The sequence below is a fragment of the Xenopus laevis genome, chromosome 2L (assembly GCF_017654675.1).
Source record: "Xenopus laevis strain J_2021 chromosome 2L, Xenopus_laevis_v10.1, whole genome shotgun sequence".
Taxonomy (NCBI): Eukaryota; Metazoa; Chordata; class Amphibia; order Anura; family Pipidae; genus Xenopus; species Xenopus laevis.
In genome coordinates, this window is record NC_054373.1 from 162,257,847 (window position 1) to 162,283,001 (window position 25,155).

The 25,155-nt window shown below is 41.2% G+C and overlaps 2 protein-coding genes across 8 annotated transcripts in view; one reads left to right on the plus strand and one right to left on the minus strand.

The window, feature by feature from the left end:
* Positions 1–15,203, minus strand: part of brca2.L (BRCA2, DNA repair associated L homeolog) — a 60,801-nt gene extending 45,598 nt beyond the window's left edge. For 3 of the 7 annotated variants that reach the window (XM_018247690.2, XM_018247689.2, XM_018247684.2), the window contains exons 1-9: positions 14,561–14,770; positions 13,852–13,961; positions 12,766–13,014; positions 12,053–12,152; positions 10,311–10,393; positions 10,181–10,221; positions 6,705–6,807; positions 5,035–5,075; positions 1,858–1,960 (exon numbers count right to left, since the gene is read on the minus strand). In XM_018247690.2, the coding sequence (XP_018103179.1) occupies positions 1,858–1,960; positions 5,035–5,075; positions 6,705–6,807; positions 10,181–10,221; positions 10,311–10,393; positions 12,053–12,152; positions 12,766–13,014; positions 13,852–13,918 (787 nt within the window). In that variant the 5' untranslated portion in view covers positions 13,919–13,961; positions 14,561–14,770. The other 4 variants (XM_018247687.2, XM_018247685.2, XM_018247686.2 and 1 more) reach the window with 4 other exon arrangements.
* Positions 15,204–17,984: 2,781 nt separating this feature from the next.
* zar2.L (ZAR1-like protein L homeolog) lies at positions 17,985–24,989 on the plus strand. Its single transcript, XM_018247692.2, has 4 exons — positions 17,985–18,625; positions 19,010–19,102; positions 19,201–19,275; positions 24,667–24,989. Exons 1-4 carry the CDS (start codon positions 18,014–18,016, stop codon positions 24,808–24,810), a joined length of 924 nt encoding a protein of 307 aa, XP_018103181.1. The 5' UTR covers positions 17,985–18,013; the 3' UTR covers positions 24,811–24,989.
* Positions 24,990–25,155: the final 166 nt, after the last annotated feature.

Below are 25,155 nucleotides of genomic sequence, written 5' to 3' on the forward strand. Positions count from 1 at the left end.
ATTAAGGAAAGAATTCCCAGGAACAAAATAAAACATATTCACACCCAAGAGGTTCTCATACTTCCAACTGAGGCAGGCAGTAAGAACCCAATTCCAAGGAAGCATAATAACACCCAAAACTAGTAGTATAGAATTAACCCTTAAGGTGGCCATAGATGCAAAGATCCGCTCGTTTGGGAAAATCGCCAAACGAGCGGATCTTTCCCCGATATGCCATTAACAAACCTGGCTATATCGGGTGTAATCTGATTGTTCGGCCGTATGGCCGAACGATCCGATTACGATGTGCCGTGGGCTCCGGCGGGATCGGTCGGGTCAAAATCAAACCTGACCGATCGACCAAACGACCGAAAGATGTCGGCACACGCCACACACGATCAGAAAATCGTACGAATCCTTGATTCGTACGATAGGATCTGTGTGTCTATGGCCACCTTTAGAGCCACCTCCACCAAGAATCTAGTTACCACACTATACTCCCACCTCCTATCCACTACAAAACCCCCATTTAACGCTGCATACATTACCTGGTGTAAAGACTTCCCAGATCTGGAGGAAGATGACTGGGAAGAGGCAACAGGCCTATGACTACTTAGTCTCCACCAGAGACAGACTGATCCAATTCAAGGTGCTATATAGACTTTACCTAACCCTACTTCAATTGTTTCTTATAAACAGACGGGACTCACCTCAATGTCCCTCACCTCAATTTGCCCCAGAGGCAAATTACCTGCATCTTATCTAGTCCTGCCCCGAACCCGAGTTCTGGTCCCAAGTTCTCAGATACACCCAGGAAAAAACTGCATTGCCTAAACTAATGAATTCTATGGTATGTCTCCTGGGTGTAGTGGATCAGGTAACACCTAGGGCTCCCATGAGAATTCTCTTTTGCACCCTGCTGTTTTATGTCAGGAAATGTATCCTTCTAAACTGGATGTCCCCTCAGCCCCCTACGCTCAATAGTTGGCTAAACCTGATAAATTCAACACTCCCCGCAATACCAATTACCTATGCTGCCAGGGGTTGCCCCAAAAAATATGACTTGGTATGGAGAGACTGGCTGGACGCTACCGAGGACCTGTTACCCCCTGGGGTGCCAGACTAACCGGGTGTAGAAACCCACATGTACCACTATAATTCATTTGGACAATAGGTACAAGACCACATCTGAGCCCAGACCACTGAGGGTAGCCAAGGAATTATCTGGGGATACTTGACCCAAGACTCAACATGCTAATGTACGGAAACTCAAACTGTGTATAAACTATGCTGAGATTACTAGACATGTACAAGGAACCATGAATGTTTACTGTTTGTTATTGTTACAAAATGAAAAATAAAAAGCATTAAAAAAAAAAAAAATAATAAGATGAACAAATCACAGTAATTAATGAATAAGCAGAATGTCTTGATTAAGACAGATTATCAATCTTTTTTCAAGACAAATCTCCTCTTCTTCGTGGCGACTAATCTCCCCAATCTGCCTTCCACCGGCTAAAATGTAAATCGCCAGGGGGCAGGCACACGGAAGTCACCCGAAGTTTCCTCGTGAGGCAATTATGTGCGACTTCGGAAAATGAAGTGCTCCGTATACCTGCAGCAAGGCAATTTACATTTTAGCCGGTGGAAGGCAGATCGGGGAGAAGAAGAGGAGATTTGTCGTCTGGCGACTAATCTCCCCCCGAATCTGCCCATGTGGCCAGACCCTTAGTGGAAGTGTCTGTTTATTCTGTTCACTTGATGTTTTTCTCATGATCTAACAAAGCCCATTTACAATCACTTGATATATTCTATTTTAAGAAATCTCTTGAAGAAAACACTGATCATATTGCATATTTAATATGTAATCTAACATACCACATATTTGATGCTCTTCATGCTTTGTGCCCACCTCAGATAGTAATGGAGGCAAATGATTCTCTTCCTCATTTTCAAATTTAGTGAAAAGGCTCTGTACAATCTATAAATAAAAACCTGAGGTTATTTGTAATTTCTTCCACTTAGGCAACTTTAAAAGCTCATATTACAAAAAATTGGCAGAATTGTACTCAGAACAGGGGAATGGCTCTGATATTTTCATGGTGCCTCTACAGATGAGTAATTTATAGAAGGTTTTTCAATCTACTGATATAATGGCGAATTCCAAATTACCATGGTAACAATAAAATTATACTACAAACCCTCTTTGCTACGAGGCCATATACCCTGCTGTAGGTGGAAGATATCTTTGGCTTTCTGCAAATGTAAACATGTCCAGATAATTTGTTCCCTTTAAGCTCATGTGCATGCTCTCAAAGTATAGCACCAGGACACACAATTTCCACACACACAAACACAATTTAGTATTTTCTAGGAACCCCCCTCTGTTTTACTGCACACACCAGCTAAAAGAAATCAGAGGAAAAGTTAGTGGATGTAACTAAAAGGTGATAGTAACTCAGGTGTTCTGCTTACACTGGGTTTTATAATTTTGTTTGTTGACCTTTGATACAAGCTACAAAATCCCTGCAATGAATTCAACCCTTGTGAAGCTTAAAACACAGGGAGGCCTATTTATCAAAATTCGAATATGTGAGGTTTCAGAGGTTTTTTCTAATTAGAATAAACACACAATTTTAAAAAATGGAATGTTTTATCCTTTATTTATAAAATCCAAATGTAATAAAAACTCAATACAATCGTTGAAAAAATTAGAATACCTTGAATATGTGGAGTTTATATGCTTAAAAGCCTTGAATTTGTGAGTTTACAAGCTCAAAAAAACAAAAAAGTATAATTAAAAATTGGCTTGAATTTTGCCTAGGATAACTCAATCTAACTTCTACATTAACCCACAGCTTTTAGATGCTGACGTTTTACATTTAAGTTTTTTGTGTTAAAAAAATAACAAACATTTGAGTTTTTGAAAATACAACCCAAAAAAAATCAAATCGTGGCAAAAATTCTAATTCAAACGTTGATAAATCACCTCCACAGCGTTGTGACTGGATCTCAGAGGTGCTGACGCTGTTTACGGTGTTTAGCTGTATTTTGTTAAGTATGGTCTATTCCTCTCAAAATATTTGATTTGAAACCATTGTTCCTCTTGCCAGTGCATCTGATTTATGGTTGCCATGTTTTCTCATTAATTTTTGGTACTGCTCTTCTGTACACATTAAGGGGCAGATGTATCAAGGGTCAAATATCAAGGGTTAATTAACCCTCGATATTCGACTGCCGAATTAAAATCCTTCGACTTCGAATATCGAAGTCGAAGGATTTTTCGCAATTCGTTCGATCGAAGGAATAATCGTTCGATTGAACGATTAAATCCTTAGAATCGAACGATTCGAAGGATTTTAATCCATCGATCGAAGGATTATCTTTCGATCAGAAAAACCATGGAAAGCCTATGGGGACCTTCCCCATAGGCTAACATTGGCCTCGGTAGGTTTTAGGTGGCGAACTAGGGGGTCGAAGACATTTTTAAAGAGACAGTACTTCGATTATCGAATGGTCGAATATTCAAACGATTTTTAGTTTGAATCGTTCGATTCGAAGTCGAAGGCCATAGTCGAAGTAGCGAATTCGATGGTCGAAGTAGCCAAAAAAAACATTCGAAAATTTATTTTCCTCTATTCCTTCACTCGAGCTTAGTGAATGGGCCCCTAAATCATTTTCAATGTTCTATAATCAAGGCACATGAATTCTGAAACAGACGTTTTGTTTTGGGACTTCAAAGTTCAAGAATATATTATTGCACTGAATAAATAAAGATCAATTATGAATCAGTGTTCTTTTCTACATGTAGGCAATATATGCAGACTGAAATGGGTTGTTGCGTGTTGGGGAAACAGTTGAGTGGCTTTAAAGGTTAACTGCACTTTAAATTAAAGGAGTTGTTCACCTTTGAGATAACTTTTAGTATGATGTAGAGAGTGATATTCTGAGACAGTTTGCAATTGGTTTTCATTTTTTATTATTGAAGTTTTTTGAGTTATTTAGCTTTTTATTTAGCAGCTATTTGCATTTTAAGCAATCTGGTAACTAGGGTCCAAATTACCCTAGCAACCATGCATTGATTTGAATAAGAGACTGGAATATTAATAGGAGAGGCCTGAATAGAAGGTTCAGTAATAAAAAGTAACAATAACAATACATTTGTAGCCTTACAGAGCATTTGTTTTTAGAAGGGAGTCGGTGACACCCATTTGAAAGCTGCCAAGAGTCAGAAGAAAAAGACAAATAACTATAAACAATGAAAACCAATTGAAAAGTTGCTTAGAATTGGCTGTTCTATAACATAATCAAAGTTTCATTAAAGGTGAACCACCCCTTTAAAAACTTACATTAGAAAAAATACTGCTCATAATGTCACAAATGTTCTGCTTTTTTTAAAAAAAAGTGCAAATCTGCTGCAATTGGACATCTGTGCACAGGGACAGACAGATTCCTTAAGGTGGCCATACACGGATAGATCCGCTCGTTTGGCGATGTCGCCAAACGAGCGGATCTCCCTCCGATATGCCCACCTTGAGGTGGGCAATATCGGGCTGATCCGATCGTGGGCCCTAGGGCCCAACGATCGGATGCTAGCGTTCGCCAAACGGGCGGTCGGATCGCGGGACCGCATCAACGAACAGATGCGGCCGCGATCCGACGGGATTTTTAACCCCATCCGATCGAGATCTGGCCGACTTTCGGCCAGATCTCGATCGGGGAAGCCCGTCGGGGGCCCCCATACACGGGCCAATAAGCTGCCGACTTGGTCTGTTGGCAGCTTTTATCGGCCCGTGTATGGCCACCCTTATTCAATGTGCACCTTTATGAGGGCCAAATCCATCTTTTCTACCTGCTGAGAAACAGCAACCTATGCCATTAAACTAAGAAAAGTGAAATATCCTTTGGAATGTAAGTCTGTAAGGAAGATTATGTAGATATTAGCACTTTATATTGGGCAACTATACATTTTAACCCCATATACCAAAACCATATTATGGTTTACTGGTAAGCAATTATAAGTCAAAAGAAAGCTGACAAATATATGATACTTACTGCAGTATTTTTGTTGGCCTTTGGCTGATCATTAGCTTGCGCTAAAAAATGATTAAAAATAATTGTACATTACTTTTACATCACATGATACTGACAATTAGAAATGAATTACATTTTAGTAGTATTTAGACAGTGGAATGTTAGAACAAATTTTGTTTGTCTAGTTAGCCATGTGTTACCAACAAACAGAGCTGTCCAAAAAATTAGGTGTTCCCAAATTAGCCCCCATAGACTTTCATTGTAATTGCATGACAAGCGCTCGTTCCAGTGTACAGTTCCTATTTTTAAGCTACTTAAAGGGATACTGTCATGGGAAAACATTTTTTTTTTCTTTCAAAATGAATTGGTTAATAGTGCTTCACCAGCAGACCTCTGCACTGAAATCCATTTTTCAAAAGATCAAACTGAGTTTTTTAAATTTAAATTTTGAAATCTGACATGGGGCTAGACATGTTGTCAGTTTCCCAGGATCTCCCAGTCATGTGACTTGAGCTCTGATAAACTTCAGTCACTCTTTAAAGCTGTACTGCAAATTTGAGTGATATCAACCCCTCCCTTTCCCCCCAAGCAGCCTGACAACAGAACAATGGAAAGGTAACCAGATAGCAGCTCCCTAGCACAAGATGACAGCTCACTGAAAGAGCACTCAATAGTAAAAATCCAGGTCCCACTGAGACACATTCAGCTACATTGAGTAGGAGAAACAATAGCCTGTCAGAAAGCAGCTTCATAGGGCAGCACTGGCTCTTTGCACATGACCGGGCACATTGACTTGAGATGGCTGCCTACACACCAATATTACAACAACAAAAAAATACACTTCGTTCAGGAATTAAATGTTATACGGTAGTCAATTAATTTCAGTGTTAATAGTGTAATTTAGAAATAAAAACTACACCATGAAAATCATGTCAGAATCCCTTTAAAAACATTGTACTTAAAGGAGAAGGAAACCCTGTGGAAAAAACCCCTGTACACCCCACCCCACTTAGACCCCCCTCCCTCCTCCCCCCCGGCTAACTGCCCCATACTTTATACTTCACGGCATTCATCTTCCGAGTCCTCAGTAAGCTGACTGGGAGATTGATATGTCAGCACTTGCGCAGTGGGAGCAATTTGCTAGTTTGCGCCAACCGCGCATGTGCTGAAATTGACGGTGATTGCGGATCACCCAGTCAGCTTACTGAAGACCCGGAAGATGGTTGCGGTGAAGTCCGCTGCCTAGAATCTGCAATGAGGGGTAAGTAAAAAAGTATGGGGCATTTCCCTGGGGGGGGGGGCAGTTAGTCTGGGGGGAGGAGGGAGGGGGGTCTACCTGGGGTAGGGGGTTTTTTCTACAGGGTTTCCTTCTCCTTTAAGGGCCCTGGCACACAGAATTTATGCAGTGCAAAGTGGCCATATGGTTTCCACACGAGGCAACTTTGCTTCTTGTTTCTGAAGTAATCCAAAGCATACGCCTTCTTGCCAGTGATTTACATTACTGCCAGTTGGAAGAACACTAGGGGCATTTTGTCACCCTCTGTAGCACAGATTTACAGAGCGGGGCGACAAAAAATATGGTGTCATTAACCCTAAAGCACCACAAACCGCCCAAACATCATTACCCTCACAGTGGTCAACCAATTTAAAACTGCGGTTATTATGTATAGCGGTTTAATTTTGTTACTTACCAATTATCACAGTTGGAGAAGGTGGTGTAGCCAGTGAACTAGACCATGACATCTCTGGATCCACTTCTACACCTAGGCTTTCAGTAATACCTCTAGTTTGGTTCTAGAGAAAAAAAAAAAAAAGACTCACTAAGCTTTTAAGGATATGTAATAAAGGTGAAAGTGATTACTTTTTCCTTTATATAAATTATTCCTTTGTGCAAATGTAATATAGTTTTAGCCAACCCAAAAGAGTAAAAGTGCTTTAAAGGAGAAGGAAAGCTACAGAGACATTTTATTGCCAATAGATTATCTGCAATAGTGCAAGCTAGAATGGTATATTTATTCTGTAGATTGTTTTACCATACCTGAGTATTTATTAGATGCTGTCCTAGAGCAAAAGAAACCATGTTCTGAGCTGTTACAATTTTAGTTGATACATTTCACAGCAGTATCTGTGGAGTATTAGCAACTATTGTATCAATTCTAACAGTTGCCGTTAATGAAACTCTGGGATTCTGCTCAGCAGGGACAAAGATAAGAAATGTATCAACTAAATGTAGCAATTTAGAACAGTTTATAGGGTCGGCGACCCCCCCCCCCAGCTGAGCTGCTTTAGAAGGTGAAAATTATACTTCAATATTAGAAAAACGGTTTCACATAAAAAAAAAAATAATGATTGGAAAAAGTCTTTATTTCTGGTGAACCAACTGAACTGAAAAAAAGTGATGGAAGGTGAACAACCCCTTTAACCCATCCGCAGAAAATATAACAATTGAAATATCTCTATTGATGACAAACTTTGTGGGGTCTATACGTTAGAAAATGAATGTACAGTATCACATATCACAGCTCATATTAGTCCAGTCTATAAGACAAATTTACAAGATCTGGGCGTGTTTTTCCCTCATTACTACCAACCTCTGGCAAGACAGATATGGTCAGGCCCCACAGACTTGTACTGAATGTCTAGGACTTAACAAATGAATTGGGCCTCTGAACTCTTAATACCCAACTGGGTTGGACTGCCTGTCATGCCAGAGTAGTATTGAGCTGACATTGCTAAGGGTTAACAATGGAGACATTTGGTTTTGGGCCCACATTTCCACAGGGGCTATGCAAAGGTGTTATCCATATCTGCTTCTGAGACAAGTAGGAGTCACACCATTTGGGCAAGGAAGCTGGGCCAGTCAGCTCAGTTGATCAAAAAGTAGCCGAGAGCCTAAGCTGCAGGGGGAAGTTAGTAGAAAAATATGGATTATAGGAAAGCATCCATATCTCCTCGATCAAAAGGTTCGCACCCTCATAACTCACATATTGGTTAGGGGGAGGTCACATGCTTCCTAATGATACCAAACAGGGCCAGCCTATACCCAACAGTTAGGAGGGATGGTTCCTGGGGGACTGAAACATGAGATACCCCGCATGTTTGGTATCATTCTGATCGCCCACCTATGGATCACAGCATGCCCATATTTTCATTATAATATTGGGTACTGGCAAGTACCAATATCATATTGGGGAATCTGGCCTGAAAATAACCTATTTTTTTTTTTGGCCTGGCCTGAAAATAACAACCCCCTACAAGGGGTCGTAAATTACACGTTCCTGGGCACTCCTTCCTTATGCATAAGGTAATGAGGAGAATGTCTACAAGTAACTCCAGCACACGTAACTTGCTCAAGGGATTCCTCCCGTGTTTAATGTCAAACCAACAGTAACAACGTTTCGGGGAAGTACCCCTTCGTCAGGTGTGCGTGTGCAATTTCTTGCCTTAATAATGAGGAGAGTGTCCCAGCAGGCAATAAAAATGGGACAGATCCAATACCCCATGTCATGCAAGGTGGCTCCATATCCGTGAATTGTATGCCCAGTGTTTCCCAACTCTTGCTTCAGAGAACACAACAGGAAATTCCTAAGCTTGGCTAAGTACCTATGGTTTTCTTAGTGTTTTATTCCCTTTTATTTTATTTACTGTTCTGCAATTCTTTGTTTAATATATGTCTTCTTTGTAACATTTTTTACATACATTCACTGTTACTGGACTAATATTAAAAATAACGAACTCATCACCTATATGTTTTATAGCTTGTGCCTAACTCTTTGTATGTGCGGAAAGGGAAAGTTACCTATTTATTTGTTGAATAACTAGAACAGCTAGCAGGAAAGTGTGTCTGAATGTAAATTAACCCTTTGCTAGAGTGCTTGTTGAATTAGTAGGAACTAACCCAGACGATCTACCATAGGAGAGAGTGTTTGATGCATTGTTGTAGTGTGAGTTATTACCTGTAATAGAGGACAGGGGAATAGTCATATTAGGTTTCTATCGCCTGGTAATGATAGATGGTGGCAGCAGATTAATTTTCTGGGTGTTGGTATGATTTGGGGTGTCCGATATTAGTCTAACCTGTGTGTAAGGTGATTGAGAGACTGAGTGTAACCCCTTATAATACACAAAAGCCATGAATATCCTGTAAATTATATCCTTATAAACCTCGGAGTTCCATGACCTGTATAAAAACACTCGGCCTTCGGCCTCGTGTTTTTATATGGTCATGAAACTCCTCTGTAACTTATAATATCCTTATATTTTACAAGAGGGGGTACTTTATTCACTATATAGCCAAACCCAAGAGTTATGTGTGGTTGAGAGTTCTGTTTTCGTGACACTGCCCAAAGTGGTTGTATTGACACTCAGCGCCCCTGTATTATCAGTAAGTTAAATGAAAGAATACCCAGTGCAAAGAACATTTTCAGACGACTAAAATGTAAATCATACAGCATGAACAACAAATGAGGCTTAATGTTAAATACAGGTTTTGGAATTTTTGTTTTCCCCTATAAAGATAAAGGGTTCAGGTAGCACTGCCCTCTTAACCAAACTAAAAGGTGATCCTGCTGTGCAATTTAAACAAACATTCATCTTTCATGCACAAAAGTAGACATTTTGTCCATGTTCAAGAAATCACATATATGGGCAGATTAATCAAAGGTCGAATTTTGAATTGTTATGAATTTTTTCTATAAATTATGAATGTACTCACGCCTCGAATGGGAAGTCATTTATGAATAAATTTGAATGTCTAAAATTCAATCAAATGGGAACAATCTGAAAATTCGTTTTGTATTCTAATCTGATACAAACGAAACACGAATTGAATTTTCCTCTGAAAAAAAACTCAAATGTCATGAAGGCTATATACATATTCAAATGATCAACGGACCTCTGCCATTGACTTGTTCATGAATTCAGCAGGTTTTAGTTGCGAATATTCGAATTAGAACAGTTTCCATAGTCAAAGTGTGATAAATCTCACATTCAAATTTACATTCGAATGGAGGGATTAAAATTCAATGTATGAATTTTGACACCAAGATAAATTCAAATTTACTATTAGACCCTAAATAAATCTGCCCCATAGTGTTAGGAAAAGATATATATGGCAAGCATTTAGTGCCTAGCCTTTGAATTAATATTTTCATAAAAAACGTCTTACCTTCATAAGCTTTGGCGTACAAAACAGACTGCTGCAAATGTCTTTAAAAAATAGAAGAGGGAAAAAAGTTTTAAAATTAAAATAAAAGCGTACATTCAGATAAATATAAAAAAAAAATACATATACCCACTAGGTTTCCAGTCACTTTGTGGTGTTCTATGTAGTCGTTTATTCCGTAACGGTGTCTTAAACATCTCTTTGATAACAGCAGGACTGAAATGACACAGTAACAGCAAAACTGAATTTGAATACACACCCAAGCCCCTAAGCTTTTGGTTATCTCAAGGAGGACAAAAAACATCATAACAAAAAGCAACATGTCTGGGGAGCATGGGCTGATGGGCTGATATAACGAATACGAACATACCCCGGGAATCCCTGAAAAACACCTACATATCTAAGAACAAAAGCTAATGAAAGCTCACACTGCCTAAATCCCTCCCTTATAAACAAAAAAAAAGGGTGGAAATTGTTAATTCAGACCTGGCTCCCAGTTTGGTAAAGGGTCGCTCTATTCATGTGAATAATCAATGTACACTTTAGATTATTGTTAAACTATCTGTATGTTGGAGCTGCAACCAATAAATAAAAACTTTTTTTTTTTTTTTTTTTTTAAAGTACCAGTAACATCAATTAAAAAAAAAAAAAAAAAAATTAGTTAGTATAGAACGGAAAAAAAACACAAGGACAATTTAAACGTTTAAATCGCTTAGGTCTTTATTAAGAAATAACTTATCGAAACTCTGCTTGCGCTCCACTTCAGAAAAGGCAATCCGGCAATCCATCATGCGGTGCTCTATTTCTCCTCCCTGCTTTCCTTATAGGAGATAGCCAGGGAGGAGAAATCGAGCGCTGCATGATGGATCGTCGCCGTTTCTGAAGAGAAGTGCAAGCAGAGGTTCGGATCATTTATTTCTTAATAAAGACTTAGTGATTTAAAAGTTTAATTTGTCTTTGTGTTTTTTTTTTTTGTCCTATACTAACAAATTTGTTTTTTTTTTTTTTTTTAAATGTATGTTACTGATCCTTTAAGCCACAAATCCAATCCAGTAACTGCTGTAGTAACAGAGTTGTCCATTGACCATTTTAGTGGCACATGCCATAAAGTCTTCGGCACTGCCATGCCGACTTCTTAGATTCTATTGTTTCGAGCTGCTTTTTGATCTATAACAGGAAACATGTTTATTTAAAACCAACAGCGTGTCGAGACCAAAGAGAAGTGGCACAGATATGGTTAATGGTGACGTGAATCAGTCTGGAAATCAGACAGGTATTTAAGGCTATGGACACACAGGCTGAAGGCTCTGGCTGTTGTCAGCCTGTGTATATTTGCAGGCTGAGAGAAGCAGATGTGACCAGTGCCCCTGCTCCATTGATTGGATCTGCTAATCTTAGCCAGCAAAAATACACAGGCTGACAACAGCCAGAGCCTTCAGCCTGTGTGCCCATAGCCTAAAAATATTTATGTTCAATTTTGTTTATGTAGAGTTAAAAAAAAAAATAGAAAGCATTATGTAATAAAACATGCAAATCTTTCAATAGGTCTAGTCACCTATAGCAACCAATCAGCATGCATCATTTTCTGCTCACCTATTGAAAAGCAAAAGATTATTGGTTGCAATGGGTTACTGCACTTGCCTTTAATTACATATGGGGGCTAATATGCTCAAAACACATAACTCGCTTGAATCAAATGATTGCCCAAGAACTTTAAAATATTTGCAATATTAGTAAAAATAGTAGGTAAGTTAGGCTGAAAAAAATACACACGTTCAGAAAGCTTAAAATTAGGAGGATGTCAGGAAATGTTATGGCAGAAATCTAATAGCTCTCGAATACAACATTTTGATTGTTTTCCACCCCTTATTTCACCTTTCGTTGAGGCATCTGCTTGAAGGACTGAAAACATCACTTGTTTGATGCTTTATTTGGGTACAGTTACTTTTCTCAAGTCTGCCAATGTTTTCATTATCTACAAAGAAAAAAAAAAAACAATATTTCGATGTGTTACCTATATTAATAGACTTGTACCTTTGTACATGTGACAACCACCCAATCAAAGCTCAAAGTAGTCGATGGGCAGTGCAATGAAATTCTATAGTCATTTCCCTTGAAACTTTACCGTAAAGCTGTACCAATACATAGAACTATTAGTGATTCAAGAACCTTTGCTGAAGCCAGCTTTATAAGGCGTCTCAGGGGGGGCACAGGGAACACATGGAGTTAAACTCCGCCCTCCTGAAGGCAGGACACTTGAATAACAATTTAAGGAGAGTGCCCTGTCCGGATGCATAGAGGCGTGGCAGGCAATATAAGATTGACAGCACAGATTTGTAAATACATTTATAACAGGTTAGGATGTTTTAATGAAAAAAAAAAAAAAAAAAAAAAAAAAAAAAGAATTTGAGTGTCATTTGCATAGGACTTTTATTATGCAGCTTTAGGTCTGGAAGACATAAAATATAATGAGCTCATAAAAGGAGTGGTTCCTTTCACTTTCTCTTCTATGCGATACAGAATATAATTTAATAGCTCCATGGGATGCACAGTTCAATTTCATGTTTACAAAATACCACTTCTCACACCTGTTGCATTCTGCCTTGTATCCAGCTCAGTGTATGTAGAGGTGAAAACAGGTGACAGCAAACGCTCCTTAAAAATGACTGGAGTGGAATCTAATTGGCTATAAATTGACGTCTTCTGTTTAGGAGTCTTGATGGTATTTTCATGGAGATCATCAAAACTGCACTCATTATTTCCACAAGTTCTTGACTCGTAAGGCGAGGCTTCAGCAGTGAGCTCTTCAAACCAGTTCAGACTGATAGGCCCTAAATCTGTAATATACACAGATAAGGAAAAAGTGCATAAACGAAGAATATAACTAAACATCAACAGAGGGCAAAATATTGACAGACAGGTGGAAATAATGTTATTGGTTACCAGACTATTCTATACACAAAATGCAAGAGTTTCAGTGGATTTTGCACTTCTGCTATATACTGTTCATTTTATCTATTACAGAAAACCCAGACAGAGGTACAAGGGCATGACACGGAGTGTTCATACAGATAGCACTACTGCTCAGGGTCTGGCTGCACAGGGTGAAACTCATGAGGCACAAGCAAGAACCTTCTTGCAGACGGCACTCACATCCATAATATATATATATATATATATATATATATATATATATATATATATATATATATATATATATATATATATATATATATATATATATATATATATATATAACAAAACAAACTGGAGCACTCACATGCAAGATAGGCAACTGCCTGGGTGCTGGTTACATAATAATACAAATAGCAACCAAAAAAAACGCACTCACAGGACTTGATTTGTGCAAACAAAAGTGGTTTTTATTCCGACGTTTCGGCTCTAACACTCGAGCCTTCTTCAGGAACTTCACTTCCTGAAGAAGGCTTGAGTGTTAGAGCCGAAACGTCGGAATAAAAACCACTTTTGTTTGCACAAATCAAGTCCTGTGAGTGCGGTTTTTTTGGTTGCTATTTATTTTTATATATATATATATATATATATATATATATATATATATATATATATATATATATATATATATATATATATATATATATATATGATGTATATTATGTATGCAAAGCTCTTCGCAAAGCTCCAAGTCACAGTACCTGAGTGAGTGCAGTGGGTGCTAAACAGATCGTAGAAGACAGATTTTCCAAGTTGAGATGTAGCCATGTCTCTTCAGAGAAACATTACAATCACTGCGTCACAAATAAATCTGTAAAAAAAGAATACATATTCAAAAAGTGCATGTTTAACTTTTCTGTTAACATAATATGCATATAATACACAAATACACAAATCTCCTTTAAGACTAAATGGGACCCCTACCTTTATAACTGCTTTCCAGCATGGGGGGGGGTGTTGCCTCAGTTGGTACAGGACTATGCTTAGCAGATTTTTAGACTAAGAATTAGGGAGAGAGGCAAGAATAGCGGCACAAGACCAAGTCCACTTTAGAAGAAACTCCCCAATAAACCACTAGCCATTGAATATATAGATCGCTAACCATCTATTTTAGCTCTTCTTAAAGCACAAATCTGCTGCTCTGCCCTAATGATTGCAACAACAGAAAGGTGCCAATTAAATGTCCACAGTCCCAGTTGGTAGAGCAGTACATGGTCAGCCTGTGCCTTTAATTGCTGCCCAGACAAACAGCAGCACCACAAACATCTGTCAGTGTCTGTCTGTCAGCAATGCTCCTGGGCAAATGAAGCCAGTACCCAGCATGCAACAGGCTGGACAGATACATGACTATAGGGAACGCTACAATACTGTTAGTAACAACACATTCTTTTCATAGTCATAAGAGCTTACACTATGGTGGGGAAACGTGCAAAGTCCCCAAATATCCATTTATCTGAAGCCAAGTGGATACTAGAGTTGTAGCGCCAAGTGGAACACTGTTTGCCGTAAAGCAAAGCCCATCACTGCCACTTCCCATCAACCTTTACGTTTCGGCCAGAAGCTGTCAGACCAGTACCGGGCGAGACTGCATCACTTTCCCACCACCAGCTAATAGAACATGCTTACGTCAGAAGTCGCGCACGTGTCTCTCAGAGAGAGGTAACGCACTGTACGTCATGCACAACCGGAACATTGTACCTGTACATTACTCGCCATGTCCCGCCACTGGATCAAACCAGACGTCTACTAGATACCGACGTCATCACGCACTCCCGCTCCAGCCAGCAACAGTAGTCAGGCCTCCTCCCGCCCTGCGCCACGCCCCTGTACAATTCTCCTCCCCGTTTCATCTCCCAACCTTCTCGCTGCACATCTTCTCAGATTTAAAAACACCAAATCTGATATAAAAGTACCTTCCAACGCTGTCTGTCATCCAGTTTCAGAGCTCCTCCTCGCGCCATTAAATAAAGACATAAAATCTCCTCACAATACCAATCAAACTTCTTCCTTATCTCCCAGCCCTCAAAACCAGACTATAAACCAATCGTTGCAATGTTTCACGCATGACAACCAATTATCTGTATCCAGAAGGCGGGCTAATCGGTGGCAGCCAATAGGAGGCTGTATATGTTGTTTCTTTTCAGCCAGCTGCTATCTCTGGTGTGGCATGCAGGAGACTGCATAGGTTATGTGTGGAAATACTCTGTGTATAAGCTGCACACTTTCCTGCTGTATTTGTATTGATACACAGAATATACAAACACACCAGGAATTGTGCAGCTTTGGCAGATAAAAGATCTCAAGTAAATATGAGCATAGACATATATAGGAAGTATACAGGATGCTAGGAATGTTTGGTGCATAAGGAGAAATAATGTTGTATACAAGTATTTTTCTTCAAAAAAACATATAATGTAGAAATGATACTGGGCCAGCCACAGTTTAGCATAAACATGCAGACTATTTTTCCACACCAAAGTTAGTATTGAAGCAGAGACATCACAAATAAATATAGAACACTGTTAGGGCTGAACTTCACGAGGCAAACAGGTCCAATTCGTCGCCAGGCGATGACACGCATGCAAGTGTAGAATATAATGGGAGAATTGCAGGTACAAACTACATGTATGCGGCTGTCGCATGTGAATGCTGCACGCTGCGTCTTCATCCGACAGTCGGATACATGTAGTTTGTACCTGGGATTCTCGATCAGTCCCATTATGGGCTGAACTCCACGGCACATTGAGACCCGGTTCATCGCCAGGCGATGACACCCATGAGACGTGTCAGAAGTGCAGAATATAATGGTCTGTTTGAGAAATCCCAGGTACAACTACATGTATCCGACTGTCAGATCATGCCATCTGTGTTTTTTTCCGGTGCAGTAGACCATGTTGTGAAGTTCTAACACATTAAACAGGTGTGAATTATTAGTGAAATTAGAGAGGTTTCAAATACTAACCAGATGCAATGGCGTAACTACCGGGGGAGCAAGGGGTGCGATTGGGCCAGGGCCTGCACCCCCTCAGGGCCCCCCGGCAGCTCACGCGCCACTGACTTCTTCGGTGTTTCCGGGCGTATGGAAGGGGGACGGGGCCCGACTGCACGTCCCGCGCCAGGGCCCTCCCCCCTCTAGTTACGTTACTGACCAGATGAATACTATTACAGGAAGAATTCACTGGCACACAAGGGTTCTTTCAAGCAGGTACAAGCCCTTGCTATATTTTATTTGCAGAGGTGCAAATAAGAGGGCACCTCTGCAAATAAAATATAGCAAGGGCTTGTACCTGCTTGAAAGAACCCTTGTGTGCCAGTGAATTCTTCCTGTATTCGTATTGTTGAGGTTGCCGAGGCCTCCATCACAGTGCACCGGGTCATCTTATCGTGGAGAGCCAGGGTGTGCAAGCGTGGTAATCTTGTACTGATCGTCAGATGAATACTATTGCCATGTTTCTGTCTGTCTATGGTCAACTCTATTTAGCCTACACCTTATGCAGACATGCACAATTCACTATACAGTGGGCAGAGCAGAACAAAAGGCAGGAGAGGGAGAGAAGTGAATGTACAGACAGGTGGGCTAATGGCTATTACAGCAATGCCAGAAACCGAAAACCAACCAGGAAGGAATCACCATCATGCAGGGCACAAACCACTACCAGCACCAGTCAGACTTGTTTTTAAACAGTGCACCTATGCAGTGCTTTCCTATAGGTCAGAGAGTACGTCACTATAACTGACCTGACCTATAGGAAGAAGCGTTGGCTGCCTGGGCGGGTATGTGGCACAGTGACTGCCTGGAGATAAGACAGTGATGCATTGTGGGGAATGTCGTTTTAGACCTCCCTGAATCATAAACCTCTCACATCTGTCCTCCTTCTGTCTGGCAACAATCGGCCTAATTACAATGTATTTTCTCCTACCGCACACCTGTATTTCACCAATCCTGCAACTGGTGGTGCGTTTCCTCCATTGACCCGGCCAGGTCCCTTAGCAACGAATGTGTATAGAAAACGGATCCGCACACACACTGGTTAATGCAGTCGGGGAGAAGAATGTTTGGTGGCTGAATAAGAGGGGATACTCCCCGACTGCATTAACCAGTGTGTGTGCGGATCCGTTTTCTATACACAACAATCGGCCTAAGGCAGGTTACACACAATATGAGCAGATAAGGTCTATTAAAGGGGTTAGTTAACTTTAAGTATCTTATAGAATGTCTACTTCGAAGCAACTTTTAAATTGGTCTTCATTTTTTCTTTTTTTTAATTTTTTTTTAATTATTTGCCTTCTTCTTCTGACTTTCCAGATTTCAAATCTAAAAAACAAATGCTCTGTAAGATTACACAGTTACTGCTACTTTTTATTACTTATCTTTCTATTTAGACCCTCTCCTATTCATATTCCAGTCTCTGTTTATCTATATCGATGCATGGTTGCTAAGGAAATTTGGACCCTAGAAACCAGATAACTACTGAAATTGCAAACTGGAGAGCCGCTGAATAAAAAGCAAAATAACTCAAAAATGCATGGTTACTAGGGAAATTTGGACCCTAACAACCAGATAGCTACTGAAATTGCAAACTAGAGAGCTGCTGAACAAAATGCAAAATAACTCAAAAACAACAAATAATAAAAAATGAAAACCAATTGCAAATTGTCTCAGAATATGACTTTGTACATCATACTAAAAGTTAAACGTGAACAGCCCCATTGATAGTGAATTGTGTCAGTTTCCAGCAGGACTTGGTGAGTGAGTTCCCAGAGGAGCTGATTGGGCTCAGGTGCAGCGGGCGCATCTGATTGGCCAGTGAGAGTATATAGGTCCAGTAAAAGGTCCGGTTCGGCCAGTGTTCAGATGGTGCTATGGCGGGCTTCATGTATGCGCCGTATAATGTGTATCAGGGCTACGGCGGGAATTTTGGGCAGAACCCGCACGTCGCGCAGCCCTTGGCCAAGAACAAGCAGGCGGCATGGAAGTCCAACAAGGCTTCTGAGCCCACGGATTACCTGGATAACTTCCAGCGGGCCCAGCTCAAGGCCATCCTCTCCCAAGTCAACCCCAACCTCACTCCGCGCCTGCGCAAGGCCAATACCAAGGAGATTGGGGTTCAGGTGAACCCGCGGGTGGATACTGGGGTACAATGTTCCTTAGGGCCCAGAACTCTGCGCCGCCCGCCGCCTCCCCCTTGTAGTCCGGTCAAAGCTGCTGACTGTGTGCGCTTCACCCGCCCGCTGGCCGTGTATTCCCCGGTGGTGGACAGACGACTGTTCTCCCTCCCACAAGGCGGCCGCCTGCCCAAGAAGAGCCCCGACAGCCAATCACAGCCGCTGAAGGAGAGAGCGCCCTCCCCCGAGGATAAGGAGCGAGAGAAGGTTTCGGAGAAGGAGCCGGACACTAAAGACGAGTTGGAGAAAAGACCAGTCCCTGGTACTGAGGAGCCCGGTAATGAGGAGCAGACGAAATCTGCCTTCCAGGTGCGCCGCCAGCACATTGAGGCGTTGGGTGGCTTCCTTTGAGCTTTCCTTCAGTGCTCCTAATAGATATTACTGGGCCCTATAATGGCACACACTGGGCCCTATAATGGCGCACACTGGGCCCTCACCCTATAATGGCGCACACTGGGCCCCTCACCCTATAATGGCACATACTGGGCCCCTAAGCTTTGGGAAGAAGGCATTTCTTCATGAATACTGAAACTGCTTTTTAGTAAGTCACATATCCCTCTAAACTCGTTAATTTGACTAGAAACTGGTGGTCCCATACTGGCTTGTGGTGGTCGGCCTGTGGCCATGGAAGGCTGGTGTGACCGGGGCAGGTGTTGGGAGACCACAATAATCCCTAACTTTCCTCTCCAATAGTTCCTGGAGCAGAAATATGGCTACTTCCACTGCAAGGACTGCAAAACCCGATGGGAGAGCGCCTATGTCTGGTGCATTTCTGGGAGTAACAAGGTGAGTGACACAAGTTTGTGGCTTTGGTTCTAGTTGAGTGTTTCTATAGTTGCACTTTCCAAGCTCCCCTTGGTATAACTGTTGTTTCTCATCCCTAGGTTTATTTTAAACAACTTTGTCGCAAATGCCAAAAAGGATACAACCCTTATCGAGTGGAAGCCATTCAATGCCAGGTGAGCGGGGGGCCTGCTTGTTACACCAGGGCTCAGTCATTATGTGTAAATGTTTAATTCTCTGTTTGTGCAAAGCTCAGTCCTGGGCGGCTGATAGTGGGGTATCCTGTTGGCATATAGGCTACTCCAGATTTTGTAACCACATTTAGTTGTGCTGAACATAAACATTTAGTTGCTGGGTGACACTTAAATTTGCCCTTTAAACAAACTGTTAATAAGTAACTTTTCCCTTGTGCATCATTCTGGCTGGCAGCTGATAATACGGTTTGGGTCAGTCTTACGTCTGCAGTCCCTCTTGTATTTAATGACCTAGTTACCAGACAGACGGTTATAAAACTGGCAAACGGACAGCTCAAACCCATTGTCTGCAAAGTTCTACTGACACTAGGATCCAACATCCCTGCTGCTGGTCACTTGCAAGTTCCTCTTATCTCTAATCACTGACTGCTACTACTCCAACCACCAACCCACCTCTGCTCAGTTGCCCACTTGCCTCGCCTGTGCCAGTGAATTAAATTACTGATCATCTCAAGTTGTGCCCTAGGCAGCCCTTGCCCCATAGTTCTGGCCCTGTGTTCACACAACATAGATTCTATTCCCCATTCACAAAATTCTCCATGCAACATGAGTGCAACGAGGAGAGCTTGTGCTGAGCATTAAAGGAGAATTCAACCTGTAGTTTAAAAAACCCTCCTCCCCCCCCCCACCTACCTGCCACCCCCCTGGGGTCCCTAATTTTTTACTCGCCCCTCGCGGCAGATTTCACGGCAGCCATATTCTTCTTCTCCGGTAATATTCATGTATGGACGGCATTTTCGGCGCATGCGCAGTTTGGAGTAAATTTCCTGTCCAGAACTACTCATGCGGCAAAAATTTGTGACTTTCGGCACATGTGCAATGGTTCGGGACCTGAAATTTACTCCCAACTGCGTATGCATCAAAACTTCCGAAAGACCGAAGAAAGAAGATGGTGCCTGTGAACTTCCTGGGCCAGAATCTGCATGGAGTGGTAAGTAAAAAATAAATTAGGGGCATTTGCTCTGGGGGGGGGGGGCAGATAGACTGAGGGGGGGGTCCACCCAGGGTAAGGGGGAGGGTTTTTTTTATCACGAGTTGAATTCGCCTTTAAAGATTTTTGTTTTTTTTTCTTCCCATGATTAAAGTGGCTGTTCATTTTACAACACTCAGTTGGTTTCAGATAGTTCAGACATTTTTTCCAATTACTTTCTATTTTTGATGAAGTGTAAAATTCATTTTCACCACCGTATGCAGCTCTGGGAAGGGGGTCACTGACTCTGTAACTGTACTAAATTGATACATTTAGTTGATAAATTTCTTATCTTTGTCCCTGCTGACCAGAATCCATGAGTTTCATTACAGGGAGCTGTTAGACTTGATACAATAGTTGCTAATACTCCAGAGATGCTGCTGAGAAATGTATCAACTAAATGTTGCAAAATTGTAACCGTTCAGAGTCTGCGCCTGAATTACTGATCTGCCAGACTGAAACACACAAACATTAAAGGGATACTGTCATGGAAAAAGTTTTTTTCCCAAAACACATCAGTTAATAGTGCTGCTGCAGCAGAATTTTGCACTGAAATCCATTTCTCAAGAGCAAACAGCAGATTTTTTTTATATTTAATTTTGAAATCTGACATGGGGCTAGACATATTGTCAGTTTCCCAGCTGCCCCAGTCATGTGACCTGTGCCTGCACTTTAGGATGGAACTGCTTTCTGGCAGGCTGTTATTTCTCCTACTTAATGTAACTGAATGTGTCTCAGTGGGACTTTGCTTTTACTATTGAGTGTTGTTCTTGGATCTACCAGGCAGCTGTTATCTTGTATCGGGGAGCTGCTATCTGGTTACCTTCCAATTGTTCTGTTACGCTGCTGGGGAGGAAAGGGTAAGGGTGATATCACTTGCAGTAAAGAGTGAGTGAAGTTTATCAGAGTACAAGTCACATGACTGGAGGCAGCTGGGAAATTGACTGTCTAGCCCCATGTCAGATTTAAAAATTGAATAACAATCTGTTTGCTCTTTTGAGAAAATGGATTCAGTGCAGAATTCTGCTGGAGCAGCACTATTAACTGATTCATTTTGAAAAAAACATGTTTTCCCATGACAGTATCCCTTTAAATTAAACTATGGAAAAACTGTAAAAAATAAAATGGAAAAAAAATGCTTTTCTGGTGATCTGAGAACTGAATATGTTTAGAAAGGTAAACAATCCCTTTGAATGAATTGTTTTAAACAGGGAAGTTGAAGCTTCTCCATGTTTGGTCCATGTGAGTAAGAAAAGATTACCAGAGCTCAGATAATCCCCCTGCATAATTGACTCGTGCTAACAAAATAGTTACAACAAAGGGCGGGAGGGGTTGTCTTATTTCTAATCGAAGGTTCTACCCTGCAATGATAAAACAAAGTAACTTTAGTTTCCCTGTTTAGCTGAAGAAATAGCAAAGCATAGATTTTATTTATTAATATGGTTAGCCCAAGCCCTATTCATTGCATTCACGTTGAACAATGGGTATACTGCCTCTTTAAAGGAGAACTAAAGCTTAACTAAAGTAGCTAGAAATATTGAACATTGTTTTGTGCTTCTGTACCAGCCCAAGGCAACCACAGCCATTTAGCAGTAAAGATCTGTCTCCAAAGATGCCCCAGTAGCTCCCCATCTTTTCTGCTGATTCACTGCACATGCTCTGTGCTGCTGTCACTCACTGACCTTAGGAACTGACTCACAATATACAGTACACAGCCTAGCCGATAAAACACATGCCGGGGCCGGAATTACAAATTTACCGCCAATGTAGCTGTTTGTAATACCATTTACAAAATCCCTTGCCTGCCGGTGAAAACTTTAAATTTTCTTCGGCTTCTGTCTATGTGGCCCCGTCCGTTTTGTTTCACTACCCAGTGGCCCCATCCCTTTTTGCATCACAGCCCACCGGCTCTGCCCCTTTTTGCATCACGGTCTGCCCCTTTAGTTTCCGCCCCACCACTGGCCGGTAATTATTTTTTTTTTTTTTTTTTTTTTTTTAAAGGTGGCAACCCTAAGTACACATAGAATAGAAATGTCACAATATAAGGCTGATTAGTAATTAATACAGATAATTACTACATGGCAGCACAGAAACCAGTGCAATTAGCATCAGCATTTAATAATCAGCCCTGTAGCATCATCTTATATTACAGACCAACCTCATTTTCTGCTGGATAATTAGTGACGAGCCCTAAGCTTAGCTTCTCAACAGCTGCTCAGAGCCCACTGAGCATGTGAGTGTCACAGACACTTTCCAAGATGGTGACCCCCTGTGACAAGTCTGAAGTCCTGGATCATTGCTGCTATTGACAAGCTGAAACTTTAGGCTGGTGCAATAAGTTTCTAAGTATATAAAATTGCATTTTTAGCCATATATTTATTTTTGGGGTTTAGTTCTCCTTTAAGAGCGCCCCCATTAAATCTGTTGCAGCCAGGAAGTGGTTAAAGGCAGCCTTGAAGGGAAGAGTAGACAATGACTATAGAAAAAACTCTAGCTTGTGTGAAATCAGGCAAAACAGTCAGGTTTAGGGACTTCAAGTAACAATTACTGACAAGCAGCTGTATCAGCAAAGAGAAGCAACATTGTCGTTGGTTGTACCCTGTTCAGGCTGTGCTGTGGGGCTTCCTATGTGCTCTTTGCTGCCTCTTTATACTGGTGTGCTGGGAATCCCTTGCACCTAAAGCTGCTGCTTTTAAATACAGAAATAGGGGAACTTCTGTACTGGGCTATACAGGACATGCTTTGAACAAGAGTTCTGCGCGGGTCCATTTTTTGGGTCCCAAACCCGACCCGTACCTGCAACCCAGACCCGCAACCCACATTCTTACCTGCTACCCGACCCGCAAGTATTTTATCCGCAAGTGCTGTCATTGTAAACCAGAAGTGACTTCATCGGAAGTAGACGTGACCAGAAAAAAGGAGTAGATATCGATATTGAGAACTACTGACCCCTGTCTATACCTGCACCTGGAACTTCTACACGCAACCTGCAGGGTACCCGACCCGATGCAGGACTCTACCTTGAACTATGGAAACAATATGGTGCTAACAGGAGTCACGTCTGCCTTCATAACTCAATGACTGCTAAATAGTGAGGCCCAGATTGGGATTGGCCAGTGTGTAGAAGGACTTGTACAGATCATACATGGCTGGATCCCATACAGAATAAGACCTGCTTTATATAACCAGGGTAGATGGGTCACTGGCATGTCTTATACAATTGGCTTACACCTTAATGGGAATGTTCACCTTTAAATTAACTTTTAGACTGATGTAGAGTGAGACAATTTGCAGTTGGTTTTTCATTATTTTTGGTTTACTTATTCAGCATCTCTCCAGTTTGCATTCTCATCTGCTTGCTAGGGTCCAATGGTATGGCCAATTCTAAGCACCGTAAAAGTAAATCACCCAAGTGCCTTCCAACTTTTAGCTACTTTGAACTATATCCCCAAAATGCAGGTAAATCTTGGTGTGGTACTGGATACATGTTCTATACAATTATTCCCATTAGTTTTCCTCGGGTCTCCCGACAGAAATGCCTCAACAGCCCATGGGTACCCCATATACACTTTGCAGTTGTATCTTGAGCAGCCTCCATATATTTCTATTTGCAGAGCATTCCACTGCCTTTCTGAGAAGTTACTGTATGTTGCTTAAGGGCAGAGACACACGTGGAGATTACAAGAATGAAGATTTGTTCAAACGATCCCACCTGTGTAGCTCACTTTCCTACTTAGGCCACACCAGCCAGGCCAAACTTGTACTCATGCAGAAAATTGTAGAATTGGAAGGAGCATTACAATCCGCAGTCTTAGCCGCAAAATTCCTTTATTGTCACAACATGTTTCGGATCATCATGGATCCTTTTTCAAGGAGATTAGTCTCTTCTTTGGGCGACTAATCTACCTGTAATGCCTTCCCACTGGCTAAAATTTCTGAAGTCGCCCGAAGTTTGCTTGTGAGACGACTTCTGAAAACAGAGGCAGTTTGGGGTGATTAGTCTCCGAAGAAGCAATTTGTCACCTGGTGACTAAATCTCCCCAAATAGCTGTCATTTAATGAACTGAACATCTGTGGTTTCCACTGGAAGAACCCCTAAAAATGAGGACCCTTTAGGCCTACAGAAAACAGGGCCTGATTGCTGCTGGTTTCCACTTGACTCCAGTATTGCAGATGGCAGTTATCTAAGCTTCTGGTAGTAATGTAAGGAAAATGCTGGGTGCTTGGTGGGGTATACCTTTATAAATGCATTTTAATGTTTTCAATCAGCAGTAGAACATGAGATGCTACCATTGGTAGTTAGTCCATGTAATGAACTGATGATCTGACTCTTTCTATTGCAGGTTTGTGCCAAAACTCGTTGCTCTTGTCCCCAAAAGCAAAGGCATATAGACCTGAAGAGGCCTCATCGGCAAGAACTGTGCGGTCGTTGCAAAAACAAGAGGCTCTCGTGTGACAACACTTACAGCTACAAGTACATCGTCTGATGTGGGGCAAGGAGGGAGTATAAAGCACATGTTTGTGTGGATACAGTGCACTTTCTAGAATTAACTTAAACGGCTTTGAATCATGGCTTTTGACCCGGCATTGGCGAATGGATTACGGACTTTTGTATCTGGTTTTTGTAAAATGATATAACTTTGTAAATAAAGCTATTTGGAAATACTGTGCTGTGTAATGGGGCATATTCACTTCTACACCAATGAGAACAAGAGTTTCTCCCTTGTCTCTGGCTGTGCCTACAACTTGACTCTGCAGCTCCGTTTATTGTAATAATACAATTTGTATGAGTCTGAGTTGACGGCCATGCGTATAATAAAATGGAAACCTTC